This window comes from Pongo abelii, chromosome 20, assembly GCF_028885655.2.
Source record: "Pongo abelii isolate AG06213 chromosome 20, NHGRI_mPonAbe1-v2.0_pri, whole genome shotgun sequence".
NCBI classification, from domain to species: domain Eukaryota; kingdom Metazoa; phylum Chordata; class Mammalia; order Primates; family Hominidae; genus Pongo; species Pongo abelii.
In genome coordinates this window covers 54,890,662-54,917,387 of record NC_072005.2, presented here as the reverse complement: position 1 = coordinate 54,917,387, position 26,726 = coordinate 54,890,662, and the positions used below count along the sequence as shown (strand labels likewise).

Genomic DNA, 26,726 nt, shown 5'->3' with positions numbered 1-26,726 from the left:
TGTGGTGTCCAGCCTCGGCCTCTAGACTCAACCCGCCCCAGAGCACAGCTTCGCCGAGCCCACCTGGTGAGAAGCCCCTGGGGTGGATGGGGGGGGGCCCACTCCTCAACGGTTCTATCCCCTCTCTGGTCCCAGTCCCTTCCCCAGAGACCCTGGTGGCTGACACCCTACTCACTCCTTTTCAGATGCAGGTCACAGGGACCCTTCTATTCCTCAGAAACCTGTCAGGGCCCCGTTCCCCTCTCCACCCAGGATCTTGGATTCTCATCTCCTTAGAGTATTGAGTTCCAGCCCTTAACCACCTCCTCCTTCAAGATTCTAGACTCCAGGCCCCACTGCTTCCTCCCTTTCCTAGACGCAGGGGTCCCAACCCACAATCCCTTCCTCCTCAGGACCTAGGAGTCCCAGATTTGAGTCCCTCCCCTCCCAGGATCCCAGAGTTGAGGCCCTCAGCCCCTGTCTTTCAGACCAGGGGTCTGGGTCCCCAGCTTCCTCCTCCCTCAGAGCAAGGTGTCCGGGTCTGCAGTCCCCTCCTCTACAGCCCCTGGGATCCGGAAGTTATGGCCCAAGGCTGCTCCTATTCCCACCGCCCTCGGGCCCTTTCCCTGCTGAATTCACTCTCAGGGGCAGCCTCCTGACCTCCACTCTGAGCCAGCCCTCTATGGGGCCCCTGCCCTGCCCCCCTCCGTCCAGGTCCCCATCCTGGCCTTGGCAATGACCCTGGCGGCTTCCTCCCAGCGTTCCCAAATCATTCGCTCCAAGTTCCGATCTGGTGAGAGAGGGCTCTCTTCATGTGTGGGGGATGGGATCCTGAGAATGCTGTACTCTGGGGTGGGAAGGGAGGGGTGGTAGGTCCCATGAGGCCTGTGTTTTTTGTGCAAAAGGTCATGTTGCATAAAGGAGGCCCAAGCACAGGGGTCCAGCTGTGGTGGATCAACAAGTGTGCAAATGGCTAGTATCACGCTCAAGGGGGAGCAATGGGGATTGGAGGCCAGGGGTAGGCGTGCAGAGGGTTCAAGCACTGAAGAGAAACAAAGGCTTACACTGGCGCCCATGCAGGGGCAGAAGAGCAGAGGAGGGACTTCAGAGGACCAGTGTGGGAGTTTGGGTGAGGGGACAATGAGCTGTCAAGCTGTGAAAGTGTCAAAGGTCTTGTTTTAGGTCCCAGGGCAGGCAAAAATTCTGCAAGTATAGCCGGGCATGGTGGTGCATGCCTGTAATCCCAGCTACTTGGGAGGTTGAGGCAGGAGAATAGCTTGAACCCAGGAGGAGGAGGTTGTGGTGAGCCGAGATCACGCCATTGCACTCCAGCCTGGGCAACAAGAGCCAAACTCCATCTCAAAAAAAAAAAAAAAAAAAAAAGTGTGCAAGTGTTTCTAACTACAGATCAGTTCCTGAGAAGGCAAAGGGTGCTTGAGTGTGCACGTGAGCGTGCCTATGTGGTTGAATGGGTACAAAGACACCAGAAATCAAAGAGCAAGGAGTGTACAAAAAGGCGCATATGTCCAGAGAAGAGCAGAAATGTGCAGAGAGATCCTTGCTCCCAAATTGGGGGACAAACCCTGACTGTGCACATAAGATAGTTAACATTCATCCAGGTGGGGCGCTGTGGCTCTTGCCTGTAATCCCAGCACTTTGGGAGGCCAAGGCAGGTGGATTACCTGAGGTCAGGAGTTCAAGACCAGCCTGGCCAACATGGCGAAACCCTGTCTCTAATAAAAATACAAAAAAATGACGCCAGGCAAGGTGGCTGATGCCTGTAGTCCTAGCACTTTGGGAGGCTGAGGTGGGCAGATTGCCTGAGCTCAGGAGTTCGAGATCAGCCTGGACAACACGGTGAAACCCCATCTCTACTAAAATACAGAAAATTAGCCGGGCGTGGCGGCGTGCGCCTGTAGTCCCAGCTACTGGGGAGGCTGAGGCAGGAGAATTGCTTGAACCTGGGAGGTGGAGGTTGCAGTGAGCCGAGATCGCGCCACTGCACTCCAGCCTGGGTGACAGAGTGATACTCTGTCTCAAAAAAAAAAAAAAAAAAAAAAAAATTAGCTGGGTGTGGTGGTGAGCACCTGTAATCCCAGCTACTTGGGAGGCTAAGGCAGGAGAATCGCTTGAACCTGGGAGGCAGAGGTTGCAGTGAGCTGAGATCGTGACATTGTCCTCAAGCCTGGGTGACAGAGCGAGACTCTGTCTCAAAAAAAAAAAAAAAACCGATAGTTAACATTCATCCTGGGCAACACAGCAAGACCCTCTCTCTACAAAAAATTAAAAAACGAAACAAAAAAATTTAGCGAGGTGTGGTGGTGCATACTTGTAGTTCCAGGTACTCAGGAGACTGAGGTGGGGGGATGGGTTGAGCCCAGGAGTTCAAAGCTGCAGTGAGCTATGATAGCACCCCTGCACTCCAGCCTGGGCTACAGAGCGAGACCTTGTCTCTAAAAAAATAAAACAAATTTAAAAAAAGAAAAAAACAGTGTTAACATGGATGCTGAGGCAGAGTGAGTCAAGGATGAAGAGTGTGCAAAAACATGCCAAGTGCACAAAAATGGCATGTGTGCAAAACTAGAGCCCAGAGAGATGCATACTGAAAATGTGGATATGCGGAGAGTGTTGACTGTGGGAAGGCCCCGAGATAGCACAGAAAGTAGCAGGAGTGCATGGATAAAGGGAGGCGAGGTGCAAAGGGGCCAGGCTGCCAAGATGGCGATTGCGCAGGGGGTGGGGTGGGCACACGCTTGCTCATGGAGGGGGCAGGTGGAGCCGGGGGCAGGGCTGCCTCCAGCCTACACGCTGGCTGGCTCGTAGCCCCAGAATGGCGCTGGCCCGCGACACTGCGCTGGCAGGGAGCAGGCGGGAGGCCCGAGGAAGGGAGCCTGCTGCCCGCCCACCCGCCTGCACAGGCTGTGTAAAGGGGCTGGGCACGAATATCCCGCCAACAACTGCAGCTCCCACCCGCCTGCCAGGCCAGGCTCCTGGACACTCCCTTCCCGCCTTCCTCCTCCCACCTCCCTCCTCCCTCCACAGTCCTCCAGCTTCGGATCCACAGACGGAATCAGGAGCAGAGTAAGTGTGGGCCCCAAAAGGGAGGGGATGTTGACCCCCCGCCCCCACACTGGGATATCCTGGAATACAGCTGCCAGATAGCCCTCATTGGTTCCTGCAGCTCAGTCTCCATCCCCTGGGACAGACCAAAATCCCATCCTGTCCTTTCCCAAGGATCCAGGGGTCCAGGTCTCTGGCCACCCCACCCCTGGGAGCTCTGCTTCCTGCTTCTCCACCCTAATGAGATGCTTGAGTTTGGATCCTGCTTCTTTGGAGAAGACAGGCATCCCGGTCTCCACATTTGGTATACATGAGAAGCTCTGGATGTAGCTTTTTTTTTTCTTGAGATGGAGTCTTGCTCTGTCGCCAGGCTGGAGTGTCATGGCTCAGTCTAAGTTCACTGAAACCTCTACCTCCCAGGTTCAAGCGATTCTCCTGCCTCAGCCTCCTGAGTAGCTGAGATTACAGGCACGCGCCACCACGCCTGGCTAATTTTTGTATTGTTAGTAGAGACGGGGTTTCACCATGTTGGCCAGGCTGGTCTCGAACTCCTGACCTCAAGTGATCCGCCCGCCTCAGTCTCCCAAAGTGCTGGGATTACAGGCATGAGCCACCGCGACCGGCCTGGATGTAGCTTTCAGCCTCTCCCTCTCCCCAAGAACCAGGAGTGCAGGCCCCACTCCTGTCCTAGCAAAACCTCAGACATCTGTGATCCTCAGCTACCACACCCCTTTGTGATAGAAAATTCCTGCTTTACTTGAGAATGTAACAACCAGAGCCCCCCCACACCTCCGCCCTCAGATCCAGGAGTTCAGGCGCCCATCTCCCAGCACTCAAGTCTTGCTCCCTGGCCTGCCCTCTCGCACCCTGGGGCCCCGATTTCCACACAGCCTTGCTCCTCCCGGCCTGGCTTCCTGCCTGCAGGCCTCTCAGGGTCCTTCACCGTCTCTTCAGTCTCGGATCCGGACCCGTGGATCTCAGCCTCAGGCCCTCCTCTGGCCCCGGCCTTGCCCTCTGGCACGGCCCCTTTCCTCTTCAGCCCTGGGGTCCTGCTCCCCGAGCCAGAATATTGTCCTCCTTGGAGGTCCCCAAAGAAGGTGAGTCTCAACCGGAGGGAGAGGTCCCTCTGAGAGCCTAGCCTTTGTCTCCCTTGCTGCTGCTGCCATTTTTGCTCCTCTTCGGTGGTACCGAGCTGACTGCATACTTTGCATGTAGCCCTGGGGCAGGAAGGTGGGAGCCGCGCTGAAGCCTAGCACATCACACCTGCTCTTTCAGGAGTCTCCCAAGATCTCCCAACGTTGGAGGGAGTCCAAGCCCAGGGGGAACTTGACATACCACCAGTACATGCCCCCAGAGCCGAGACAGGGATCCAGGGCGGACCCCCAAGCTGAGGGGTCCGCCCTGGGTCCTCCCGGGCCATCTCTGTGGGAAGGGACAGACTCGCAGCAGCCACATCCTAGGTATGACACCCGCTTCTGTTCTCCCGGGACCCAGAAATTCAGGTCCCAGCATCCTCCTCCCTCAAACCTCGAGTCCAAGATTAGGGAATTCGGGCCCCCAACCCTCTCCCAGGGTTTAAGAGTCCAGGATCCCAGCCCCTCCCTTCGCCCTTCAGACCCGAGTCTGAACCCCTAGTTCCTCCTCCCCCATGCACAGAAATCTAGCCTCATGTTTGCGCCCTCGGAGACCCAGAATTCTGGGCCTTCGCTTTTCTGCATCTTCCCCAGCCCCCCGCCTTTGAGGACCCCAGAACGCCTTTTCCTCCTCTACCTCTCTAACCTTTGTTCACCCCTCACGATTATCACCAGGATGAAGCCCTCTCCCCTCAATCCCTGCCCACCGGGAGTCCCTAGCCCCTCGCCCCCTCCACACAAGTTGGAACTTCAGACCCTTAAACTGGAGGAGCTGACGGTGAGTTTGGGGTGTAACTTTCCAGGCTGGCTCTCTCCTTCGGTGGGGTCCCAGAATTCCAACCCCGCAGCCTCTGCCCTCTGGAAATCCAGGAGATCGGGTACCCAGTCCCATCCTGTTTTAGGGTCCCAGGAGTCCGGACCCCAGTGCCTCCTTTCTCGGTTTCCAAATATCCTGTCTAGCTCCTGCCTGCGCCCCGGAGCCCGCCCAGCACTGCCTCTTCCCACCCCCCGCCTCCCCAGGTCTCAGAGCTCCGGCAGCAGCTGCGCCTGCGGGGCCTCCCAGTGTCGGGGACCAAGTCTATGCTCCTGGAGCGCATGCGCGGCGGCGCGCCGCCCCGCGAGCGGCCGAAGCCGCGGCGCGAGGACAATCCCGCGGGGGCTCACTGGCCGCGCCTCAGGCCCAAGGCCCTGGCAGCCACCCGGCGTCAGGGCTCGGTGAGGGCGGGGCTATGCGCGTGTGGACCAATGAAGAGAAAGCAAAGTGGGCCGGGGCGGGGTGTCGAAAAAACTAGCCAATGAAGTGTGGGGGCGAGGACCAGCGGTGGGAAGCCTTGAAGGCGAGGGGGCGTGGTTCAGAGCAACAGGGGGGCGGATCTTTAGAGAAGAGGAGCCAATGAAAGAATAGGGGGCGAGGCCAAAGGGGTTGACGAGCGAGGGGTCGCGACAGGATCAAGGGGTGGAGCCACACGTTGCGAGTGGGTGGGGTTGCGCCCTGTGGGCGTGGCTTATGGGAGCTCGCCCTCTTGGCTGCTCTAGGTCAAGCCCAGCGCAGCATCTCACAGGCCACCTCTTCCACGTGCCGCGGATACCCCGGGGACTGCTCCGGCTCCAACTCCCACTCCGGCTCCTGCTGCAGCTCCAGCCCTGACCCCTTCCTCAGCGCCGGGCTCAGCGGCTCTGACTCTGGAGGAGGAGCTGCAGGAAGCGATCCGGAGGGCGCAGGTAAGAGGGTGTGGGTTGAATCCGGCTAGGGTTCTCCAGTCAGGTCCAGGTCGCAGTCCCGAGTTCACGCCAAATTTCTCCATCCGCAGTTGCTTCCTAACCGGGGCATCGATGACATCCTGGAGGATCAGGTGGAGCCTGACGGTAGGATCCAAACTGCTAGATTCAGGGGAGGTGGGGGATGAGGTTCCGGACTCCTGCGTCCAAGGGAGGAATGAGCTGGGGAGCTGGATCCTGGAAATGGGGTATGGGGGGCTGGCGCCCGGACCCCTGACTTTCCAAGCTCACGTACCATTCTTTATCCCGCAGACCCCCTGCCCCCTATTCCCCTGGACTTCCCTGGCTCCTTCGACGTGCTGTCCCCCTCCCCGGACTCTGAAGGCCTCTCATCTGTTTTCTCCTCTTCACTCCCGTCTCCCACGAACTCCTCCTCCCCTTCTCCCAGGGACCCCACGGACTCCCTGGACTGGCTGGAGGCCCTGAGCGGGGGTCCTCCTCTGGGTTCTGGTCCCCCACCCCCCAGCATCTTCTCCGCTGACTTATCTGACTCCAGCAGCAGCCGGCTGTGGGACCTGCTGGAGGATCCGTGGTGATGGATTCTGGGATTTACAGAGACAGAGAACTGGTGGGGGTGGAGAGAAGCTCCTTGGGGGAGGAGAGGGAACTACCAGCAGAGCCCCTCCTACCACAGACACAGGATCGGAGACAACCTCCAACCCCACCTGCCTCCTGAAGTGCTGCTGACATGCAACTGCCTTAACTTTGCCTACCTGGCCTCCTTATGATCCCCCTCCGGGGTGGTATGGTTGGGGGGCTTCTTTTGCTGCTGGCCACGGCAAACAAGCTGCTTGCTGCTTCCCTCAGAGACCTCATGGATGTTTTTACATGCCCCCGATCCCAGTAGATGGCTCCCTGTTGTTTGGGGAGCCTGGAAGGTGGTTATGCCTTTTGGATGCAGTAGAGGACCAAGAAAGAGTGGAGAGGGAGAATGGGGGAGCCAGACCCTGACCTCCCAGGGTTCTGGTTGGAGATGAAAAAATTAGAAGCATCAGGTCTAAGATCAGCTTCTCTTGGAAGCAGAGCCTGAGGCAAGATATAAATGCCAGTGATTTATTAAAGAAGTGTTCTGGCCAGGCGTGGTGGCTCACGCCTGCAATCCCAGCACTTTGGGAGGCTGAGGCAGGTGGATCACCTGAGGTCAGGAGTTCGAGACCAGCCTGGCCAACATGGTGAAACCCTGTCTCTACCAAAAACACACACACACACACACAAAAATTAGCTGGGCATGGTGGCACATGCCTGGAATCCCAGCTACTTGGGAGGCTGAGGCAGGAGAATCGCTTAAACCCGGGAGGCGGAGGTTATGGTGAGCTAAGATCGCTCCATTGCACTCCAGCCTGGGCAACAGGAGTGAAACTCCATCTTTAAAAAAAAAAAAAAGAGGGAGAAAGAAAGAAATGTTCCCAGGAGAAACCAGTAGAAGAGTGGGGAAAACAGGACAGCAAAGGGGAAGAGGAGCAAGAGGTGACTTCAGGTGAAGTTCCAACCTCAGCCTAATCCTGCGGGGAGCTCCAGAGCACAAATTTAAGTTGTGGAGTCTTTCCCATCTTGGGACACATGGAACTGGGCCTTTGTATCTCCCTGTTTGAGCTTATTATAGCCAAACAACAAGTCACCCCCAAACCAGGCTCAGTGGCAAACGCCTGTAATCCCAGCACTTTGGGAAGCCGAGGCAGGCAGATCACTTGAGGCCAAGAATTCAAGACCAGCCTGGCCAACATGGTGAAACCCATCTCTACTAAAAATACAAAAATACTGGGCTGGGCACAGTGGCTCACGCCTGTAATCCCAGCACTTTGGGAGGCCGAGGTGGGCAGATCACAAGGTCAGGAGATCGAGACCATCCTGGCTAACATGGTGAAACCCCGTCTCTACTAAAAATACAAAAAAATTAGCTGGGCGTGGTGGTGGGTGCCTGTAGTCCCAGCTACTCGGGAGGCTGAGGCAGGAGAATGGCGTGAACCCGGGAGGCGGAGCTTGCAGTGAGCTGAGATTGCGCCACCACACTCCAGCCTGGGTGACAGAGTAAGACTCCGTCTCAAAAAAAAAAAAAAAAAAAACTAGCCAGGTGTGGCGGTGGGAGCCTGTAATCCCAGCTACTTGAGAGGCCAAGGCAGGAGAATCGCTTGAAACCAGGAGGTGGAGGTTGCAGTGAGCTGAGATCATGCCACTTCACTCCAGCCTGGGCAACAGAGTGATACTCCATCTCAAAACAAACAAAAAACAAACAAACAACAAAAACCCACACCACCCCAAAACTTAGAGTTGTAAAACAATAACTATCCATGATTGCTCACAAATGCATGGGTTGACTGGGCTCAGCAGGGCAGTTCTTCAGTTCCATGTGATGTTGGCTAGAGCTGCAGTCATCTCAGGGCCCACCTGGGCTAGCACATACAAGATGGCACATCAGATGTGTGTGGCACCATGGTGGGGATAGCGTGAAGGCTGGGCCCAGCTGGGTTGTGCAGTGTGACACTCCATGCAGTGTCGGCACTGTCCCTCTGTGGCCTCTCCACCAGGGTAACTAGATTTCTTGCATGATAGCTCAGGGCTCCCAAGAGTGAGTATTCCAAGAGGGGGGAGCAGAAGCTACCAGTCTCTTAAAGACTAGGCTTGAAACTGGCACAATTTCTCTTCCACTGTATTTTATAATTAATGCAAGTCAGGCAAGCCCACGTTAAATATGGGAGGGCACTATACAAATCTGTGAATATCAGAGACATGCTCACCAGGGGCTACATCTGGAGACTTGCCACTATACCACCCCTAGTCAGTCATGAGCCATGGGTCACCGAGGGAGGGAGGAATGACATAAACTCCCAGGAACCTCCAGCCCAAGGGCAGTCCTGGGAAGAATGTAATAGGGTAAGTTGTCAGCAGCAAAATGTTTTAAAATGTAGGTTTTGGCTGGGCACGGTGGCTAATGCCTGTAATGCCAGCACTTTGGGAGGCCGAGGTGGGTGGATCATGATGTCAGGAGTTCGAGACTAGCCTGACCAATATGGTGAAACCCAGTCTCCAGTAAAAATGCAAAAATTAGCTGGGCATGGTGGCATGTGCCTTTAATCCCAGCTACTCAGGAGGCTGAGACAGGAGAATCACTTGCAGTGAGACGAGATCATGCCTGCACTCCAGCCTGGGCAACACAGTGGGACTCCATCTAAAAAAAACAAAAGTAGTCTCAGCACTTTGGGAGGCCGAGGCAGGCGGATCACAAGGTCAGGAGATCAAGACCACGGTAAAACCCCATTTCTACTAAAAATACAAAAAATTAGCCGGGCGCAGTGGTGGGCGCCTGTAGTCCCAGCTACTCGGGAGGCTGAGGCAGAAGAATGGCCTGATCCCGGGAGGTGGAGCTTGCATTGAGCCGAGATCACGCCACTGCACTCCAGCCTGGGTGAAAGAGCGAGACTCTGTCTCAAAGAAATAATAATAAAAATAAACAAAACAAAAAGACCAGAAGAGGCAAGGTAAGTGGGTTTGAGATTACCTAGTTTGAATTTCAGCAGGCTCTGGAGCATAGAGGCTGTCCTGAGTTTTTGGTACCTGGCTCAGGGAGCCTGTGCTCATAAAGGTGTGGATGGGGTATGGGCTCTGGATTGGCTGATTTATATAGGAAAGGTGAGTAGTTAACTATCTCTAGCATTTGGCTATCCCTGGGAGGGTCAGTCCCTCCAGAGTCATCGAGGCCCCCACTTGTCAAAGCAGCAGAAGTTCAGAAAAGACAAAGGCATGATTAATACGCCAAGCACACAAGCTGGGGGCTGGGTGCACAGACCTAGTAAGAGGAATCTGAAGGCACGTGGGTGGGCCGCCAGCACTGTCCACTGCAGATGGAAAAGAACAGTAGACCAGGCTGGGCGCAGTGACTCACGCCTGTAATCTCAGCATTTTGGGAGGCTGAGGTGGGCAGATCACCTAAGGTTGGGAGTTCGAGACCAGCCTGACCAACACGGAGAAACCCCGTCTCTACTAAAAATACAAAATTAGCCGGGTATGGTGGTGCATACCTGTAATCCCAGCTACTTGGGAGGCTGAGGCAGGAGAATCGCTTGAATCCGGGAGGCGGAGGTTGTGGTTAGCCGAGATCACGCCGCTGCACTCCAGCCTCGGCCTCCCAAAGTGCTGGGATTACAGGCGTGCGCCACCGTGCCCAGCCATTTTTGCATTTTTTATAGAGACAGGGTTTCACTATGTTGCTCAGGCTGGTCTTGAACTCCTGACCCCAAGTGCTCCTCCCACCTCAGCCTCCCAAAGTGCAGGGATTACAGGCGTGAGCCACCACACCTGGCCCGGAGACTTTTCTGACTGTATCACTCTCTATATCAATGTGTCCCCATCTCTGCCTGACTCAGGTCACTCTGTCCCGGTTGTGTCTTCATATCTCTTCTCTGTTCTCTGTCTGATTTGCCCTCTGGCTGTTCTCTCCTCCCTATCTCTGTCTCCAACTCCCTCCTGCCCTTTATCTCTGATGCATCCGTCATCCCTTTCAGTCTCCGCACTCATCTTTCTGTGTCTCAGGCACTCGTCTTTCAGCTTCTGCCAGGCCCCTCACCTGCCTCCATTGCACCTTCCCCATCTCGCCTGCGTCCAGAGTGGGCACTGTTGAGCTGAGGGTGCACTTGGTCCCTGCACTGCCCCAAGGAGTCAGGGCCAGGAAGCCGGCTTGGTGGGGTGCCTGTCTGAACCTTAAGCCTAACTGAAAGGCTTGCATCCTGCACTGCCAAGCACCCAACACCCAACTCTTCTCCAAAGACTTCATCCCTCCCTCCTGCCTCAGGAAAACCAGGGCTGGACCAAGGGGGATCAGATGGGGAACCCCAAGCAGCACCTTCCTGCTCTCCTCCGATCTCAACAGAAGGTGGATATTTACATCATGAGGCCTGAAAAAGACCACCAACATCAAAATACTAAAAATTACTAATTTATCTTATAAACATACTCCCTCCCCAAAAGGATATAGTCATATTCATTGTGTAGACTGGAAAAAATATTTCTCCTCCTCCTTCCTCTCTTTTTCCTTCCTTCCTTCCTTTTTTTTTAGACGGAGTTCATTCTTGTTGCACAGGCTGGAGTGCAGTGGCATGATCTCGGCTCACCGCAACCTCTGCCTCCCGGGTTCAAGCCATTCTCCTGCCTCAGCCTCCCAAGTAGCTGGGATTACAGGCATGCGCCACTACACCTGGCTAATTTTGTATTTTTAGTAGAGACAGGGTTTCTCCATGTTGGTCAGGCTGGTCTTGAACTCCCACCTTAGGTGATCCACACTGGTCTTGACCTCCCACAGTGCTAGGATTACAGGCGTGAGTCACTGCACCTGGCCTCCTTCCCCTCCCCTCCCTTCCCCTTCCTCTTTCTTTCTTTCTTTCCTTCCTTCCTTCCTTTCTTTTTTCTTTCTCTCTTTTCTCTCTCTCTCTCTGTCTCGAGTTTCGCTCTTTTGCCCAGGCTGGAGTACAGTGGCGATACCTCAGCTCATTGCAACCTTCACCTCCTGGGTTTAAGTGATTCTACTGACTCAGCCTCCCAAGTAGCTGGGATTACAGGTGCATGCCACCACGCCTGGCTAATTTTTGTATTTTTAGTACAGACAGAGTTTCACCATGTTGGCCAGGCTGGTCTCGAACTCCTGACCTGAAGTGATCCATCCACCTCGGCCTCCCAAAGTGCTGGGATTACAGGTGTGAGCCATAGCACCTGCTTGCCTCAGGATCTAATTGTATCTTTTCAATTATCTTTTTTTTTTTAGACGGAGTCTCGCAATATTGGCAGGCTGGAGTGCAGTGGCACAATCTCGGCTCACTGCAACCTCCACCTCCCAGATTCAAGCAGTTCTCCTGCCTCAGCCTCCCGAGTAGCTGGGACTACAGGTGCCCACCACACCCTGCTAATTTTTGTATTTTTAGTAGAGACGGAGTTTCACCATGTTGGCCAGGATGGTCTTGATCTCTTGACCTTGTGATCCCCCTGCCTCGGCCTCCCAAAGTGCTGGGATTACAGGCGTGAGCCACCACGCCTGGCCTGTATCTTTTCGATTTTTAAAAATTTTGTTAGTGATGGTGTCTTGCTATGTTGCGACTTTGGAGTGCAGAGGCTATGCACAGGTGTGATTGTGGCTAACTGAAGCCCCAAACTCCTGGGCTCAATTGATCCTCCCACTTCAGCCTTCCGAGTAGCTGGTCCTACAGTTGTATTCCACGATACCCAGTTAGTTTTTTATTTTTTGTAGAGACAGGATCTCCCTATGTTGCCCAAGCTGGTCTTGAACTCTTGATCTCAAGTGACCCTCCCATCTTGGCCTCTCAAAGTGTTGGGATTACAGGCGTGAGCCACTGTACCTGGCCTGTACCAATTATATTTTGAAGTGACTTGTAAATGCCGTCTTGAGAGCAGGGATCGTATCTCCTAGACTGCTTTCTGATACATGATAGGTTCACAGTACATATTTGTGGGTAGTCTGGAGAAAATACTGTAATATTGAGATCTCAAAATCATTGTAAAAGTTGCCTTGTTCTTTTCTTTTTTTTTTTTTTTGACCAAGTTTTGCTCTTGTTGCCCAGGCTGCAGTGCAATGGCGTGATCTCAGCTCACTGCAACCTCCATCTCCCAGGTTCAAGTGATTCTTCTGCCTCACCCTCCCTAGTAGCTGGGATTACAGGCATGCACCACCACGCCTAGCTAATTTTGTATTTTTAGTAGAGACAGGGTTTCACTATGTTGGCCAGGCTGGTCTCGAACTCCTAACCTCAAGTGATCCATCTGCCTCAGCCTCCCAAAGTGCTGGGATTACAGGTGTGAGCCACTGCACCCAGCCAAAGCTGCCTTTTTGATCCAGACTTGTAACAGGATTCCATCTACTCCTAAGATTTTTTTTTTTTCGAGATGGAGTCTCACTCTGTTGTCCAGGCTACAGTGCAATGGTGTGATCTTGGCTCACTGCAACCTCTGCCTCCCTGGTTCAAACGATTCTCCTGCTTAAGCCTTCCAAGTAGCTGGGACTACAGTTGTGCGCCACCACCCCTGGCTAATGTTTTGTATGTTTAGTAGAGACAGGGTTTCACTATGTTGCCCAGGCTAGTCTCGAACTCCTGACCTCAGGTGATCCGCCCACCTTACCCTCCCAAAGTGCTGGGATTACAGCCACATGCCTGGCCTAAGATGTATTTTGGAGTTCATGTGATACTCATGTAATAAGCTCTCAGAGAACCTTTTCTCCCATCCCCAAAGTCATAATTGTGTTTATTCATTTATTTGTTTATAAGAGTCAGGGTATCACTACGTTGTCCAGGCCGCAGTGCAGTGGCTATTCGCAAGTCCAATCACGGTGCACTATAGTCCCTAACTCCCGGCATCAAGCAATCCTCCTACCTCAGCCTCCCTGGTAGCTGGGAATACCCCACTCTATGACTGTGTTCACACTGGTGATTAAAATAGATTATTCCTTTGATGACTGTGTAATGGTTACAAATGTATCCTCTAAGAGGGAAGGCTGCTGTGGGGTGTTTCACTGCCTGACATGTAACAGATGTGCTGCAAACATTTACTGAAAGAATGAATGGAACGCCCTGAAGTTCACTGAGCCAGGCTGGTCTCTGAGTTCTCAGCAATGATCATCCCAGGCCCTAGAAAGCCAGGATTGAAGAGGCAGGACCTATGAACTTGGATGCATGCCAGCTACAAGCCAATATGGCACATTTGTGCAAGCTGGAAAAAGGCTCCACTTCCAGATGGACTAACTAGAAAACAGTGAGCTCTAGGGCCAGGCGCAGTGGCTCACACCTGTAATCCCAGCACTTTGGGAGGCCAAGGAAGGCAGATCATGAGGTCAGGAGTTTGAGACCAGCCTGACCAACATGGTGAAACTCCATTTCCACTAAACATAAAAATTAGCTGGGCGTGGTGGCATGCACCTGTAATCCCAGCTACTTGGGAGGCTGAGGCAGGAGAATTGCTTGAACCTGGGAGGCGGAGGTTGCAGTGAGCCAAGATCATGCCACTGCACTCCAGCCTGGGGGACACAGCAAGACTCTGTCTCAAAAAAAAAAAAAAAAAAAAAAGAAAAGAAAACTGTGAGCTCTCTGGGTGGACACAATGCCAAGGACACCTGGTTTGATGAGTAGACTGTGGGTCTGTTTAAACCCCACTTGCCTTCTTGACCAGGGGACTTCATGCAGTGAACAACCTACACAACCCCTCAGGGCATCCCTGTTGTCTACCCTAAAGCCATTTCCCCTTTTCTCTAATTTTCTGCAAGCTGCATGTCCTTCAGAGGCAGCTGATCAACTTCCCAGCTGCACAATCTGAGGCTAAACTAATCCCAGAAGTCTCATTTCTTTTGCCTCCTATCGGGTCACATGGGTATGTGACAATTCCTACCCATCGGAGTTGGGGGGAAATTGCTGGAAGGCTTAGGAAGGTTTCATTCATTCTTCAAAAGGGACCAAGACAAGAACCAGCCTCTTTCTGCTGTTTTTGAAAGGAATTATTTGTATGTGATGGCTGGATGTGTAGCAGCCCTTTTGGGACCGTGGGATGATACAGCTAAGAAATGGTAGCACAGCATATGAAGATGGATGGAGCTCAGGTGACTGATGACTTTGTGGAGCTGCTAAATTAACTGACCCTGAAGCTGGGCCACTTCTGATCTTGTGTGATATGTATGATTATGGTCTTTGAACCCGTTCATTTCTTTTTCTTTTCTTTTCTTTTTTTTTTTTTTTTTTTGAGACGTAGTCTTGCTCTGTCACCCAGACTGGAGTGCAGTGGCACCATCTCGGCTTACTGCAACCTCCGCCTCTTGGGTTCAAGAAATTCTCTTGCCTCAGCCTCCCGAGTAGCTGGGATTACAAGTGTGCACCACCACGCCTGGCTAATTTTTGTATTTTTAGTCGAGACAGGGTTTCACCATGTTGGCCAGGCTAGTCTTGAACTCCTGACCTCAAGTGATTCACCCGCCTCGGCCTCCCAAAGTGCTGAGATTACAGGCATGAGCCACCACGCCAGGCCACTGTTCATTGAGATTTCTGTTACTTGCAGCCCAACGCATCTTCACAGAAGAGATATGGGTCCTGCTCATAGAACCACATGCCTCTCATGCCCGGGCACTCATCTTGAGGGAGCCAGAGAAGGAGAAAAGTTCTCAAAGGACGGGCCAGCATTAGTGCTTGAGTAAGGGGGACAGGTCTGCGGCAATCCCCGTCCACTCCGGCAGGAAGGCTGCCTCTGGCTTAAAGATTTTGAGGAAAGGGGAGTCGGGGAGGGTGTAATTGGCCAGGTAGATGGTGTCCCCACCCGCAAGGTATGCGGCCCAGATCCCGAATGTCCCGATGGTCATGATGGTGTGGTTACACTGTGTGAGTAGAGCAAAATCTTTGGCAGGTGAGCCCTCAATGCCATCGCCAGCAAACACCACATCACTGTGGGAGGTGTCAATGTTCTCCTGACACCAGGCCATGCCATTACTGGTGACCACGAAGATGGGGGAGCTGTAGCGAGCTCGGAACCAGTCCAGGGCCTGCTGTAGGTATCGCCGGTCGGCCACCACCCCCTTCCACACTTTTGGCATGACATGGACATAGTCCCCTCGGCGAACATGGACCCCTACAAAGGTGCCCGGCTGGCTCCCATTTACCTGCAGGCCCCGCAGGAACTTCTGGGCCTCCTCCCGCACGTGGTCGTGCAGGGTGAACTCCTGGAGGATCTCGTGGCGGAGGTGGTGGTAGAAGGTCCAGGAGCAGGGGTAGCCCGTGAGGCGGACGTACTCCCCTGGGATGTGGCGGTACTTCTCCTCCATCCAGTCGTTCAGGTGGTAGTTCTGCCAGGGGATCCTGCTGGCCGTGGTGCTGTGCAGCACCGGCAGGGTGATTCTGAAGATGGGGGCCAGGGTGCTGTGCATCTGGGCCGGGATGAAGGCGGGCCGCCCGTTCATCTTGGCCAGGGCGTACAGCGTGGCGTACTCACCCATCTGGTTCCCCAGGCGGCCTATCGCATTGATTGTCCATATCCCCCTGAGCTGGCTGGGTCCCAGTGCCTTTGATGTTGAGGCTAGCACTGGTATCTGCTCCGGTAACTCCCACATGGCTTGAATCTTCGCTAGCCGCTGCTGAATGTGAAATATAGTGGACACCGTAAAGACAAACAGGATGAAGTGGGCCACGGGAAAGGAGAAAGGCATCTGAACGACCAGCATGGCTGTCAGGGGAGGAAAACGGGACATGTTAGCTGGGAGATGGAGGCCCGGGGCGCTGGTGAACGTGGCCATGCGCTGGTGCGCAGGCATAGTGTGGGTGCATGTGAGTGTGCTTTTACTTCGGGTGTGTAAATACTTGGCACATACTTGCCTATATGCATAGGCATGTATCTCGAGTGTGTTTATACAGATGTGTCTACATTGTGTTCATAGGTGGGTGTGTGTACACAGGTGGATGCGTACACATTGTGTGTAATGTGGATATGGGGGATCCATACATTGTATACATATACAGGTGTGTGCAAAATTGTGCGTGTACATATACAGCTGTGTACAAATGGACATGTGTACATGGTAGTGTATGGGTAGAGATACATCGTGTACATGTAAGGGTATATGTGTAAGTATGTATACACATACATATGTCATCTAGGTGGTTGTGAACACAGCATGTGTGTATATGTGAATGTGTATACATAGCAGTATATATATATATACTTTGTGTATCTATACATTGTATGCATTTTTTGTTTTATTTATTAATTTTTTATTTATTTTTTGAGACAAGATCTTGCTCTGTCACCTGGGCTGGAGTGCAGTGGTGAGAACGTGGCTCACTGTAGCCTCGACCTCCTAGGCTCAAGCAATCCTCCTGCCTTAGCCTCCCGAGTAGTTGGGACTACAGGTGCCCATCACCACGCCCAGCTAACTAAAAACAAATTTTCTTTTGTAGAGATAAGATCTCAGTATGTTGGTCGGGCTGGTCTCAAACTCCTAGGCCAAGTGATCTTCCCACCTTGGCCTCCCAAAGTGCTGGGATTATAGGCGTGAGCTACTGCACCTGGCCCACATTGTATGTTTAAATGTGGGTGTTTATCGACTGAGTGTACATATGTGGGTGTCTACATATGGTGAGTACAAGTATATGTAGTTATTATTTACTGGCGATCCAGTTTGTAGAGATGTTCTTTTTTTTTTTTTGAAATGGAGTCTCTGTCACCCAGGCTGGAGTGCAATGGCACGATCTCTGCTCACTGCAACCTCTGCCTCCCGGGTTCAAGCTATTCTCCTGTCTCAGCCTCCTGAGTAGCTGGGATTACAGGCACCCACCACCACGCCTGGCTAACTTTTGTATTTTTAGTAGAGACAGGGTTTCACCATGTTGGTCAGGCTAGTCTCGAACTCCTGACCTTGTGATCTGCCTGCCTCAGCCTCGCAAAGTGCTGGGATTACAGGCGTGAGCCACCGCGCCTGGCCCGAGATGTTCATCTTTTGTTTTTATTTTCCTACTTGCCAGAGTCCAGTGCCAGAGATATTAATCTTTGCATGTCCTGCCTGTATCCACTTTGAAGGGAAATTGTCCACCTGGCCTGCCTGCCCTCCTGGCCACAGCCTGTTGAACTTGAGAGGAACACCCAGCTCCACCGTGGACTTTCCATTCATCGGCCACGGCCTATGACAAATGTAGGCTGGCTCTAAAAGATGAGTTGTGGCCAGGCACAGTGGCTCATGCCTGTAATCCCAGCACTTTGGGAGGACGAGGTGGGCAGATCACCTGAGGTCAGGAGCTGGAGACCAACCTGGCCAACATGATAAGGCCCCGTCTCTATTAAAAATACAAAAATTAGCCAGGTGTGGTGGCGGACGCCCGTAATCCCAGCTACTCGGGAGGCTGAGGCAGGAGAATTGCTTGAACTAGGGAGGCTGAGGCAGGAGAATTGCTTGAACCGGGGAACCCGGGAGGCGGAGGCTGCAGTGAGCCAAGATCATGCCACTGCACTCCAGCCTGGGGGACACAGCAAGACTCCCTCTCAAAAAAAAAAAAAAAAAAAGAAAAGAAAAGAAAAAAAAATAGTGAGCTCTCTGGGTGGACACAATGCCAAGGACACCTGGTTTGATAAGTAGACTGTGGGGCTGTTTAAACCCCACTTACTTTCTTGACCAGGGGACTTCCTGCAGTGAACAACCTACACAACCCCTCAGGGCATCCCTGTTGTCTACTCTAAAGCCATTTCCCCTTTTCTCCTTGTTAACACCACCTTAATTTTCTGCAAGCTGCATGTCCTTCAGAGATGGCTGATCAACTTCTCAGCTGCACAATCTGAGGCTAAACTAATTCCAGAAGTCTCATTTCTTTTGCCTCCTATCGGGTCACATGGGTATGTGACAATTCCTACCCATCGGAGTTGAGGGGAAATTGCTGGAAGGCTTAGGAAGGTTTCATTCATTCTTCAAAAGGGACCAAGACAAGAACCAGCCTCTTTCTGCTATTTTTGAAAGGCATTATCTGTATGTGATGGCTGGATGTGTAGCAGCCCTTTTGGGACCGTGAGATGATACAGTTAAGAAATGGTAGCTGGCTGGGCGTGGTGGCTCACGCCTGTAATCCCAGCACTTTGGGAGGCCGAGGCGGGCAGATCACGAGGTCAGGAGATCGAGACCATCCTGGCTAACACGGTGAAACCCCGTCTCTACTAAAAATATATTTTAAAAAATTAGCTGGGTGTGGTGGTGGGCACCTGTTGTCCCAGCTACTCGGGAGGTTGAGGCAGGAGAATGGCGTGAACCCGGGAGGCGCAACTTGCAGAAGCCGAGATCACGCCACTGCACTCCAGCCTGGGAGAGAGAGCGAGACTCCGTCTCAAAAAAATAAAAAGAAAAAAAAGAAATGGTAGCACAGCATATGAAGATGGATGGAGCTCAGGTGACTGATGACTTTGTGGAGCTGCTAAATTAACTGAGCCTGGTCCGCTTCCAGTCTTGTGTGATATGTATGATTATGGTCTTTGAACCAGTTCACTTCTTTTTCTTTTCTTCTTTTTTTTTTTTTGAGATGGAGTCTTGCTCTGTAACCCAGGCTGGAGTGCAGTGGCACCATCTTGGCTTACTGCAAACTCTGCCTCCTGGGTTCAAGCGATTCTCTTGCCTCAGCCTCCTGAGTAGCTGGGATTACAGGCGTGCACCACCACACCTGGATAATTTTTGTATTTTTAGTCGGATGGGGTTTTACCATGTTGACCAGGCTGGTCTCGAACTCCTGACCTCAAGTGATGCACCCGCCTCAGCCTCCCAAAGTGCTGGGATTACAGGCGTGAGCCACCGTGCCTGGCCACACAAATTCTAGATAAAGTTCCTTTCTCATCACTACAAAAGTATATCCTTTCACTAAGTCCAAAACAGAATGCTGGACTTGATGACTCAAAGACACATCACCACCAGTGGCTAGGTGCACAAGCTCTGGCCAATTTCAGACTCTCACAGTCACGAGCTGTGTGATTTTGGGCAAGTGACATCACCTCTCTGAGGACTAAAACAGTGTCTGGCACATATACACAGGTGGTAAGTGTTTGCTATTGTCACCCACAAGGCAAAGAATGCTGTTCGTTATAGCCTCTGGGTGAAGAACCTAGGTTTCCCACTTTTGATACTGGGAGTATTGATAGTGGTCAAATGTAGCATTTAAACCATAGATCATAGAACGGGAGGGTAGCCAGGCACAGTGGCTCACGCCTGTAATCCCAGAACTTTCAGAAGCCAAAGTGGGTGGATCACCTGAAGTTAGCAGTTCGAGACCAGTCTGGCCAACATAGCGAAACCCCGTCTCTACTAAAAATACAAAAATTAGCTGGGCGTGGTGGCGTGCACCTGTAATCCCAGCTACTGGGGAGGTTGAGGCAGGAGAATCACTTGATCATGGAGGCAGAGATTGCAGTCAGTAAGCCAAGATCGCGCCACTGCACTCCAGCCTGGGCGACAGAGTAAAATTCCATCTAAAAACAAAACAAAACAAAAAACCCACCCAGGTTTCCCTGTTTCTTTAGGCCTTCATTTCTGAAGGCTCCCATGTCATGTAACACTTGCCTTAAATACATTTGTTATGCTTGTGTCTGTTAACCTTTTACTGTAGGTGCCCCAGTTGCAAACTTTGTGATAGGTGAGGAAAAGATGCTACTTTTTCTCACCTATGGAAGGAAGGAAGGAAGGAAGGGAGGGAGGGAGGGAGAAAGGGAGGGAGGAAGGGAGGGAAGGGACAGAGATGATAAAAGGGACAGAGGAAGAGACAAATAGAGAAAAAGACAAGAAGACACAGAGAGAGGCAGGACTAGAGAGACAGAGAGAATGAAACAGACAGGGACCAGGCACGATGGCTCACACATGTAATGCTAGCACTTTGGGAGGCCGAGCTGGGAGGATTGCTTGAGTTCAGGAGTTCGAGATCAGTCCGGACCACATAGTGAGAACTTGTCTCTATTTTAGAGAAAATTAGGCCAGGCGCGGTGGCTCACGCCTGTAATTCCGGCACTTTGGGAGGCCAAGGTGGGGCAGATCACCTGAGGTCAGGAGTTCGAAAGCAGCCTGACCAACAGGGAGAAACCCCGTCTCTACTAAAAATACAAAAATTAGCCAGGCGTGGTGGCACATGCCTGTAATCCCAGCTACTTGGGAGGCTAAGGCAGGAGAACCGCTTGAACCTGGGAGATGGAGGTTGTGGTGAGCTGCGATTGTACCATTACACTACAGCTGCACTCCAGCCTGGGTGACAGAGTCAGGCTCTATCTCAAAAAAAAAAAAAAAAAAGGAAAAAGAAAAACAGAATGTTCTAGACGGATGTCCCTGCCTCCTTGGTAGCTCCCTACCTCCTTACCCAGGAAGGAGGAAGGTGGCTGCTGAGCGGCCCAGAGCAGGAAGCTGGGCAGTGACCTTGACTTGAACCTGCAGGGAGAGAAGGAAGAGGTGGGGGGGGCCTCACAGAGCGAGCTGCGCTATGAGATTGTGAATTTTTGAGGTTTGGTGAGATGCCCTGCACGGCATGATAAGGAACCTCTTATGTGCTGTGTGACTTTAACCCAGGGCTTTTACCTCTCTGTGTTTCATTGTCCTTGTCTGTCCATCAACAGGGGGTTGTGGGGAGGGATAAAAACAACACCTCCCCGGAGGTTGCAGTGAGCTGAGATCGCACCATTGCACTCCAGTCTGCGCGATGTCTCAAAAAAAAAAAAAAAAAAAAAAAAAAAAGCCAGTGCAGTGGCTCATGCCTGTAATCCCAGCACTTTGGGAGGCTGAGGCGGGTGGATCGCCTGAGGTCAGGAGTTCGAGACCAGCCTGACTAATATGGTGAAACCCCATTTCTACTAAATACAAAAAAATTAGCCAGGCATGGTGGCTCATGGCTGTAATCTCAGCTACTTGGGAGGCTGAGGAAGGAGAATCGCTTGAACCTGGGAGGCGGAGGTTGCAGTGAGCTGAGATTGTACCATTGCCTTCCAGCCTGGGCAACAAGAGCAAAAGTCCATCTCAAAAAGATACAACAACAAAAACAAACCACACCTCCCTTAGGGCTGTGTGGGCACAAAGGGAAATGCTGTATTACATGGGCTGTCCCTGGTGTTCAGAGCAGAATTGGTGCCCCAAACTCACACTTATGTCAGGCTTGAACCAAGCACCACTCCCATTCTGCCTGAAGGCATTATTTTTTTTGAGTTGCTTTTTTTGTAGGGATGATGGGGAGGGGGGTCTTGCTATGTGGCCCACACTGATCTCAAACTCCTGGCCTCAGGAGGTCCTCTGTTCTCCTTCGTCAGCCTCCCAAAGTGCTGGCATTACAGGCATGAGCCACCACACCTGGTCTATCTTACTGAGATTTTTTTTTTTTTTTTGAGACAGAGTTTTGCTCTTGTTCCCCAGGCTGGAGTGCAATGGCATAATCTTGGCTCACCACAACCTCCACCTCCCAGGTTCAAACAATTCTCCTGCCTCAGCCTCCCGAGTAGCTGGGATTACAGGCATGCACCATCATGCCTGGCTAATTTTGTACTTTTAGTACAGACAGGGTTTCTCCATGTTGGCCAGACTGGTCTCGAACTCCTGACCTCACGTGATCCGCCTGTCTCGGCCTCCCAAAGTGCTGGGATTACAAGCGTCAGCCACCACGCCCAGCCCCATCCACGTCTTTCTATTGCAGCCCGGCTTCCTCCTCTCCCCTCTGTCCCCTACACCCAGCGCCGGCCCTGCCCCTTCGCAGCTCACAGCCCCTTCAGGGCTCCCTATGCCTCTTAAGACAGAATCCCAGTCTCTCGCCTGGCCCCGCACACCCCTCCGGCTTTGTCACCAGCTGTTCCCGTGAAATAACCCAGCTCTCCGCTCACCCGGGGCCCCGTCCTGTCCCCCAGCTCTGAAAGCCTTTCTCTACCCCAACTGCCCCGTGCCCCGGCCAGCTCAGCACGTCCGGCTCAGTCGCACCCCACTGCCTCGAGCCCGCTGTCTTCCTGCACCTCCCCGGGATTCCCGGATTCCCGGCATTATCACTTCCACTCTGGGGAGGAGAACGGAGCTTCAGGCAATAACGTAGGGCCATCACTTGCAAACCCCACCTTTATTCTCCGACCCAGAACAGAAGCGGTGATTCAGAGCGGGTTTAGGGAGTGCAGGAGGGACGGAGCCGCCCTCCCTGGGCAAGGGCAGGGTTCGGAGGTGAGACCAGCAGTTTGGGTTCCATGAAGCCTCTGAGGAGCCTCAGGGTGGAGACGGGAAAGTCGGGTCACCACCAGCTGTGCGTGAGCCATCTGCACCATTACTGCCAGGGTGGTTCCTGCAAACTGCTGAGGGGAAGGAGACAAGGAAGGACCTGGTGGCCCGGGGTGGAGAAGGGGAGGGAGGTGGTGGTTGGAGCTCTAGAAACAGATCCACCTGGAAGGAAGTGGGGAGGGAGCTAAGGAGGGCGGCTGGCTGGGGAGGGGGTCCTGGCTGCCGAGGGAGGGACCCTCCTCTCCTGGAGGTCCTGAGTTGGGGGTGCATCCCAGAGGGCACCAGAGACCCACGAGGGCACGCGGGTCCACGTCCCAAATCCCTGCTCTCCGCCTGGGCGTGTGTGCACAGGTGTGCGTGTTGTAGGGTGGGAGAGGAGCCCCCTCACCTTCTCTCACCTGGTCCTGCTGAAGGAAACCGGGACAGAGTGGTTGGGCAGGCACCTCAGCGTTCCCTCTGGGTCTCTCTTCACTCAGGGCCAAAGAAACCCTTCCAGCATCGGTGACTGGCAAACCCCGCCCAGGAGCTACAGGGCTTTCCAGAGCAGGTGTGGCTGGGCTGCGGGAGGGAGGTGAGCCCGTAGCCCCTCCTCCCTCCCCAGTGCCTGCCACAAAGTCCATCTTGTTATCTACCCTTAGCTCCTCCACCTGCACCAGGCACCCCAAGCCTGGCCATAAGGGTGGGGGAGAGAGGCAGGTCAAGGTCGCATCCCCCATCCGGGTCCCCTGGGGGTCTTCCTTGGGGAACTGTTGTGATGCCCCAACAGAAAGGGGCCCCCACTCTGCTCCCCTCCTCCAGGCAGCCAGGAAGGCCTCCAGAAAGGCAGCATGGAGGCGGGGGACAGAGTCCTGCTAGGCCAGGCTCTCGCTGACTCTGAGTCCCCTCAGAGTCTTATATTTATTTATTTATTTATTAATTATTAGTAGTATTACTTTTTGAGAGAGTTTTGCTCTTGTTGCCCAGGCTGGAGTGCAATGGCATGATCTCAGCTCACTGCAACCGCCGCCTCACAAGTTCAAGGGATTCTCCTGTCTCAGCTTCCCAAAGTGCTGGGATTACAGACGTGAGCCACCTCGCCCTGCCTATTTTAAAAAAATTTTTAAATAGAAATGGTCCCGGTGTGGTGACTCACACCTGTAATTCCAGCACTTTGGGAGGCCGAGGCAGGTGGATCACTTGAGGTCAGGAGTTTGAGACCAGTCTGGCCAACATGGTGAAACCCTGTCTCTACTAAAAATGCAAAAATTAGTGTGGCGTGGTGGCGTGCACCTGTAATCCCAGCTACTTGGGAGGCTGAGGCAGGAGAATCACTTGAACTTGAGAGGCAGAGGTTGCAGTAAGCTGAGATTACGCCATTGCACTCCAGCCTGGGAAACAAGAGCAAAACTCTGTCTCAAAAAAAAAAAAAAAAAAAGATGGATGAGGAATTTTACTGAGAGAAGAGGCAGGCACCACCAGAGCTCCCAGCAGTCCTAACAGGAGGAAAGGGAAACCAGCAGCCACTCCCCAGCTTCAGCTAAGCAGCAGGGGGCTAACTACCAGCTACAGAGCTCCCTTAAAACAAACAAAAAAATCAGATCAAGCTTCCCACTCTAACCACCAGTTTGCAGAAAACAGGAGGATAAAGTTGCCAGTGAAACGACACCATGAGGCAGCAATCAGCCCAGTCCAGAATGTGAGCCCGGCAGCAATCAGCCGAGTCCAGAATGTGAGTCCGTCTACAGGACAAACAACCAGTTTCCCTGTGATTCAGCGACAAGGAAAAAAGAAACAGGGTGGGGTGGGGGAGTGGGGAGGTGAGCTGTCATAAAATACACAAAACCGGTAGGGTGTGGTGGCTCACTCCTGTAATCCCAGCACTTTGGGAGGCCGAGGCGGGCGGATCATGAGGTCAGGAGATCAAGACCATCCTGGCTAACACGGTGAAACCCCGTCTCTACTAAAAATACAAAAAAAAAAAAAAATTAGCCAGGTGTGGTGGCAGGCGCCTGCAGTCCCAGCTACTCGGGAAGCTGAGGCAGGAGAATGGCATGAACCCCGGGGGCGGAGCCTGTAGTGAGCCGAGATCACGCCACTGCACTCCAGCCTGGGTGACAGAGCAAGACTCCGTCTCAAAAAAAAAAAAAATACACAAAACAGATTTGGGGCTCAGAGGCTTAGCAACAGACTTTCCAACTCCATGACTGTCCCACAGATGTTCCAAAGTCATGGGAATGAGCTGGGCGCAGTGGCTCATGCCTGCAATCCCAGCACTTTGGGAGGTCGAGGCAGGAGGATCACCTGAGGTCAGGAGTTTGAGACCAGCCTAGCCAACATTTTTTTTAGTGAAACTCCATCTCTACTAAAAATACAAAATTAGCTGGGCATGGTGGTACACGCCTGTAATCCCAGCTACTCAGGAGGCTAGGGGAGGAGAATTCCTTGAACCTGGGAGGCAGAAGTTGCAGTGAGCCGAGATGGTACCACTGCACTCCAGCCTGGGTGAGAGAGCAAGACTCTGTCTCAAAAATAAAACAAAGTCCTGAGAATGCAGGACAAACCTTAATTGCGTAACTTTTATTGTCGCTGACCCCAGCTGCATAAATGCTGTGGTAGCATCCTAGGACCTCCACTGTGACAACTAAAAACAACCCCCACAGATTCCCATAACTCCCCCAGGGGGACAGCACCCCGGAATTCAGGACTGCTGCCCTAAACCCTCTGTTTTCCATTTCAGCTTTTCCTTACTGGTGCATGCCCCCATGCTTGGCCACCACGGCCAATTTCAAGCTACCAATAAGAGATCATTGAACATGGAATTGGAAAGAAATGCACAGTAATACATTGTTCTATAGTAAGTCTTCTTACTATGGCAAACACTTACCAGCCAGTTCTCTGAAGAAAAAAACACACTGTATGGTAGTATCTGCCAATTTGTGTGCCAATGTATGTGCTCACTGCAACCTCCGCCTCCTGGGCTCAAATGATTCTCCTGCCTTGGCCTCCTGAGTAGCTGGGACTACAGGTGTCTGTCACCACACTCAGTTAATTTTGTGTTTTTTTGTAGAGATGGGGTCTCACTATGTTACCCAGGCTGGCCTCGAACTCCTGAGCTCAAAGCGATCCTCCTGCCTCAGCCTCCCAAAGTGCTGGGATTACAGGTGTGAACCATCTTGCCTGGCCTATTTATATTTATTATGTCTGTGTAATAGGCTTGCTATAGAACAATGTAATACTGTGCATTTCTTTCCAATTGCATGTTCAATGATCTCATATTGGTAGCTTGAAATTGGCCGTGGTGGCCAGGCATGGGGGCGTGCACCTGTAATCCCAGCTACTCAGGAGGCTGAGGCAGGAGCATAGCTTGAAGCCAGAAGTTAAAGACCAGCCTGGGCAACATAGCAAGACCTTGTCTCTAAAAAAATAAAGAAAATTAGCCAGACATGGTGGCACATGTCTGTAGTCCCAGCTACTTGAGAGGCTGAGGCAAGAGAAGCCCAGGAGGTCCAGAGTCAGCTATGATCCTGACACAGCACTCCAGTCTAAGTGACAGAGAAAGATCCTGCGTCTGAAAAATTAAAAAATAAATCTGGGCACAGTTGTTCATGCCTGTAATCCCAGCACTTTGGGAAGCTGAGGCAAGCGGACTGCTTGAGACCAGGAATTTGAGACCAGCCTGGTTAACATGCTGTAACCCAGTCTCTACTAAAAATACAAAAATTACCTGGGTGTGGTGGTGCACACCTGTAGTCCCAGCTACTCGGGAAGCTGAGGCACGAGAATTGCTTGAACCTGGGAGGTGGAGGTTGCAGTGAGCCGAGATCACGCCACTGCACTCCAGCCTGGGTGACAGAACGAGACTCCATCTCAAGAAAAAAATTTAAAAAGTTTTTTTAAACACAAGTGTGTGAGGGTGGCTGTCCAGGGACACAAGGACACCGAAGAATTGTGATCAGTGCTTCCAGTACGGGGAAAAGTGGAACTCATTTATACAGGTAAAAATGGAGAGGTCAAACACGGTGGCTAATGCCTGTAATCCCAGCACTTTGGGAGGCCAAGGCAGGTGGATCATTTGAGGT

At 52.6% G+C, this 26,726-nt stretch overlaps 2 protein-coding genes across 4 annotated transcripts; one reads left to right on the top strand and one right to left on the bottom strand.

The window, feature by feature from the left end:
* Positions 1–513: 513 nt before the first annotated feature.
* MAMSTR (MEF2 activating motif and SAP domain containing transcriptional regulator) lies at positions 514–11,283 on the top strand. The gene is made up of 9 exons (XM_024237386.3): positions 514–772; positions 3,022–3,060; positions 3,994–4,136; positions 4,315–4,499; positions 4,848–4,950; positions 5,193–5,387; positions 5,709–5,894; positions 5,984–6,038; positions 6,204–11,283. Exons 1-9 carry the CDS (start codon positions 715–717, stop codon positions 6,485–6,487), a joined length of 1,248 nt encoding a protein of 415 aa, XP_024093154.2. The 5' UTR covers positions 514–714; the 3' UTR covers positions 6,488–11,283.
* A 1,103-nt stretch (positions 11,284–12,386) lies between these two features.
* Positions 12,387–23,240, bottom strand: LOC129052009 (galactoside alpha-(1,2)-fucosyltransferase 2). Of its 3 annotated transcripts, none has more exons than XM_054540870.2 (2): positions 23,067–23,240; positions 14,034–16,145 (listed from the first exon to the last, which is right to left on the bottom strand). In XM_054540870.2, the coding sequence occupies exon 2, from the start codon at positions 16,141–16,143 to the stop codon at positions 15,112–15,114; it is 1,032 nt and encodes a 343-aa protein (XP_054396845.2). In that variant the 5' UTR covers positions 16,144–16,145; positions 23,067–23,240; the 3' UTR covers positions 14,034–15,111. The 3 variants fall into 3 exon arrangements, 2 of the variants coding, with proteins under 2 accessions (XP_054396844.2, XP_054396845.2); XR_008516659.1 differs by lacking the exon at positions 14,034–16,145 and adding an exon at positions 22,357–22,768; XM_054540869.2 differs by lacking the exon at positions 23,067–23,240 and having other exon boundaries at positions 12,387–16,414.
* Positions 23,241–26,726: the final 3,486 nt, after the last annotated feature.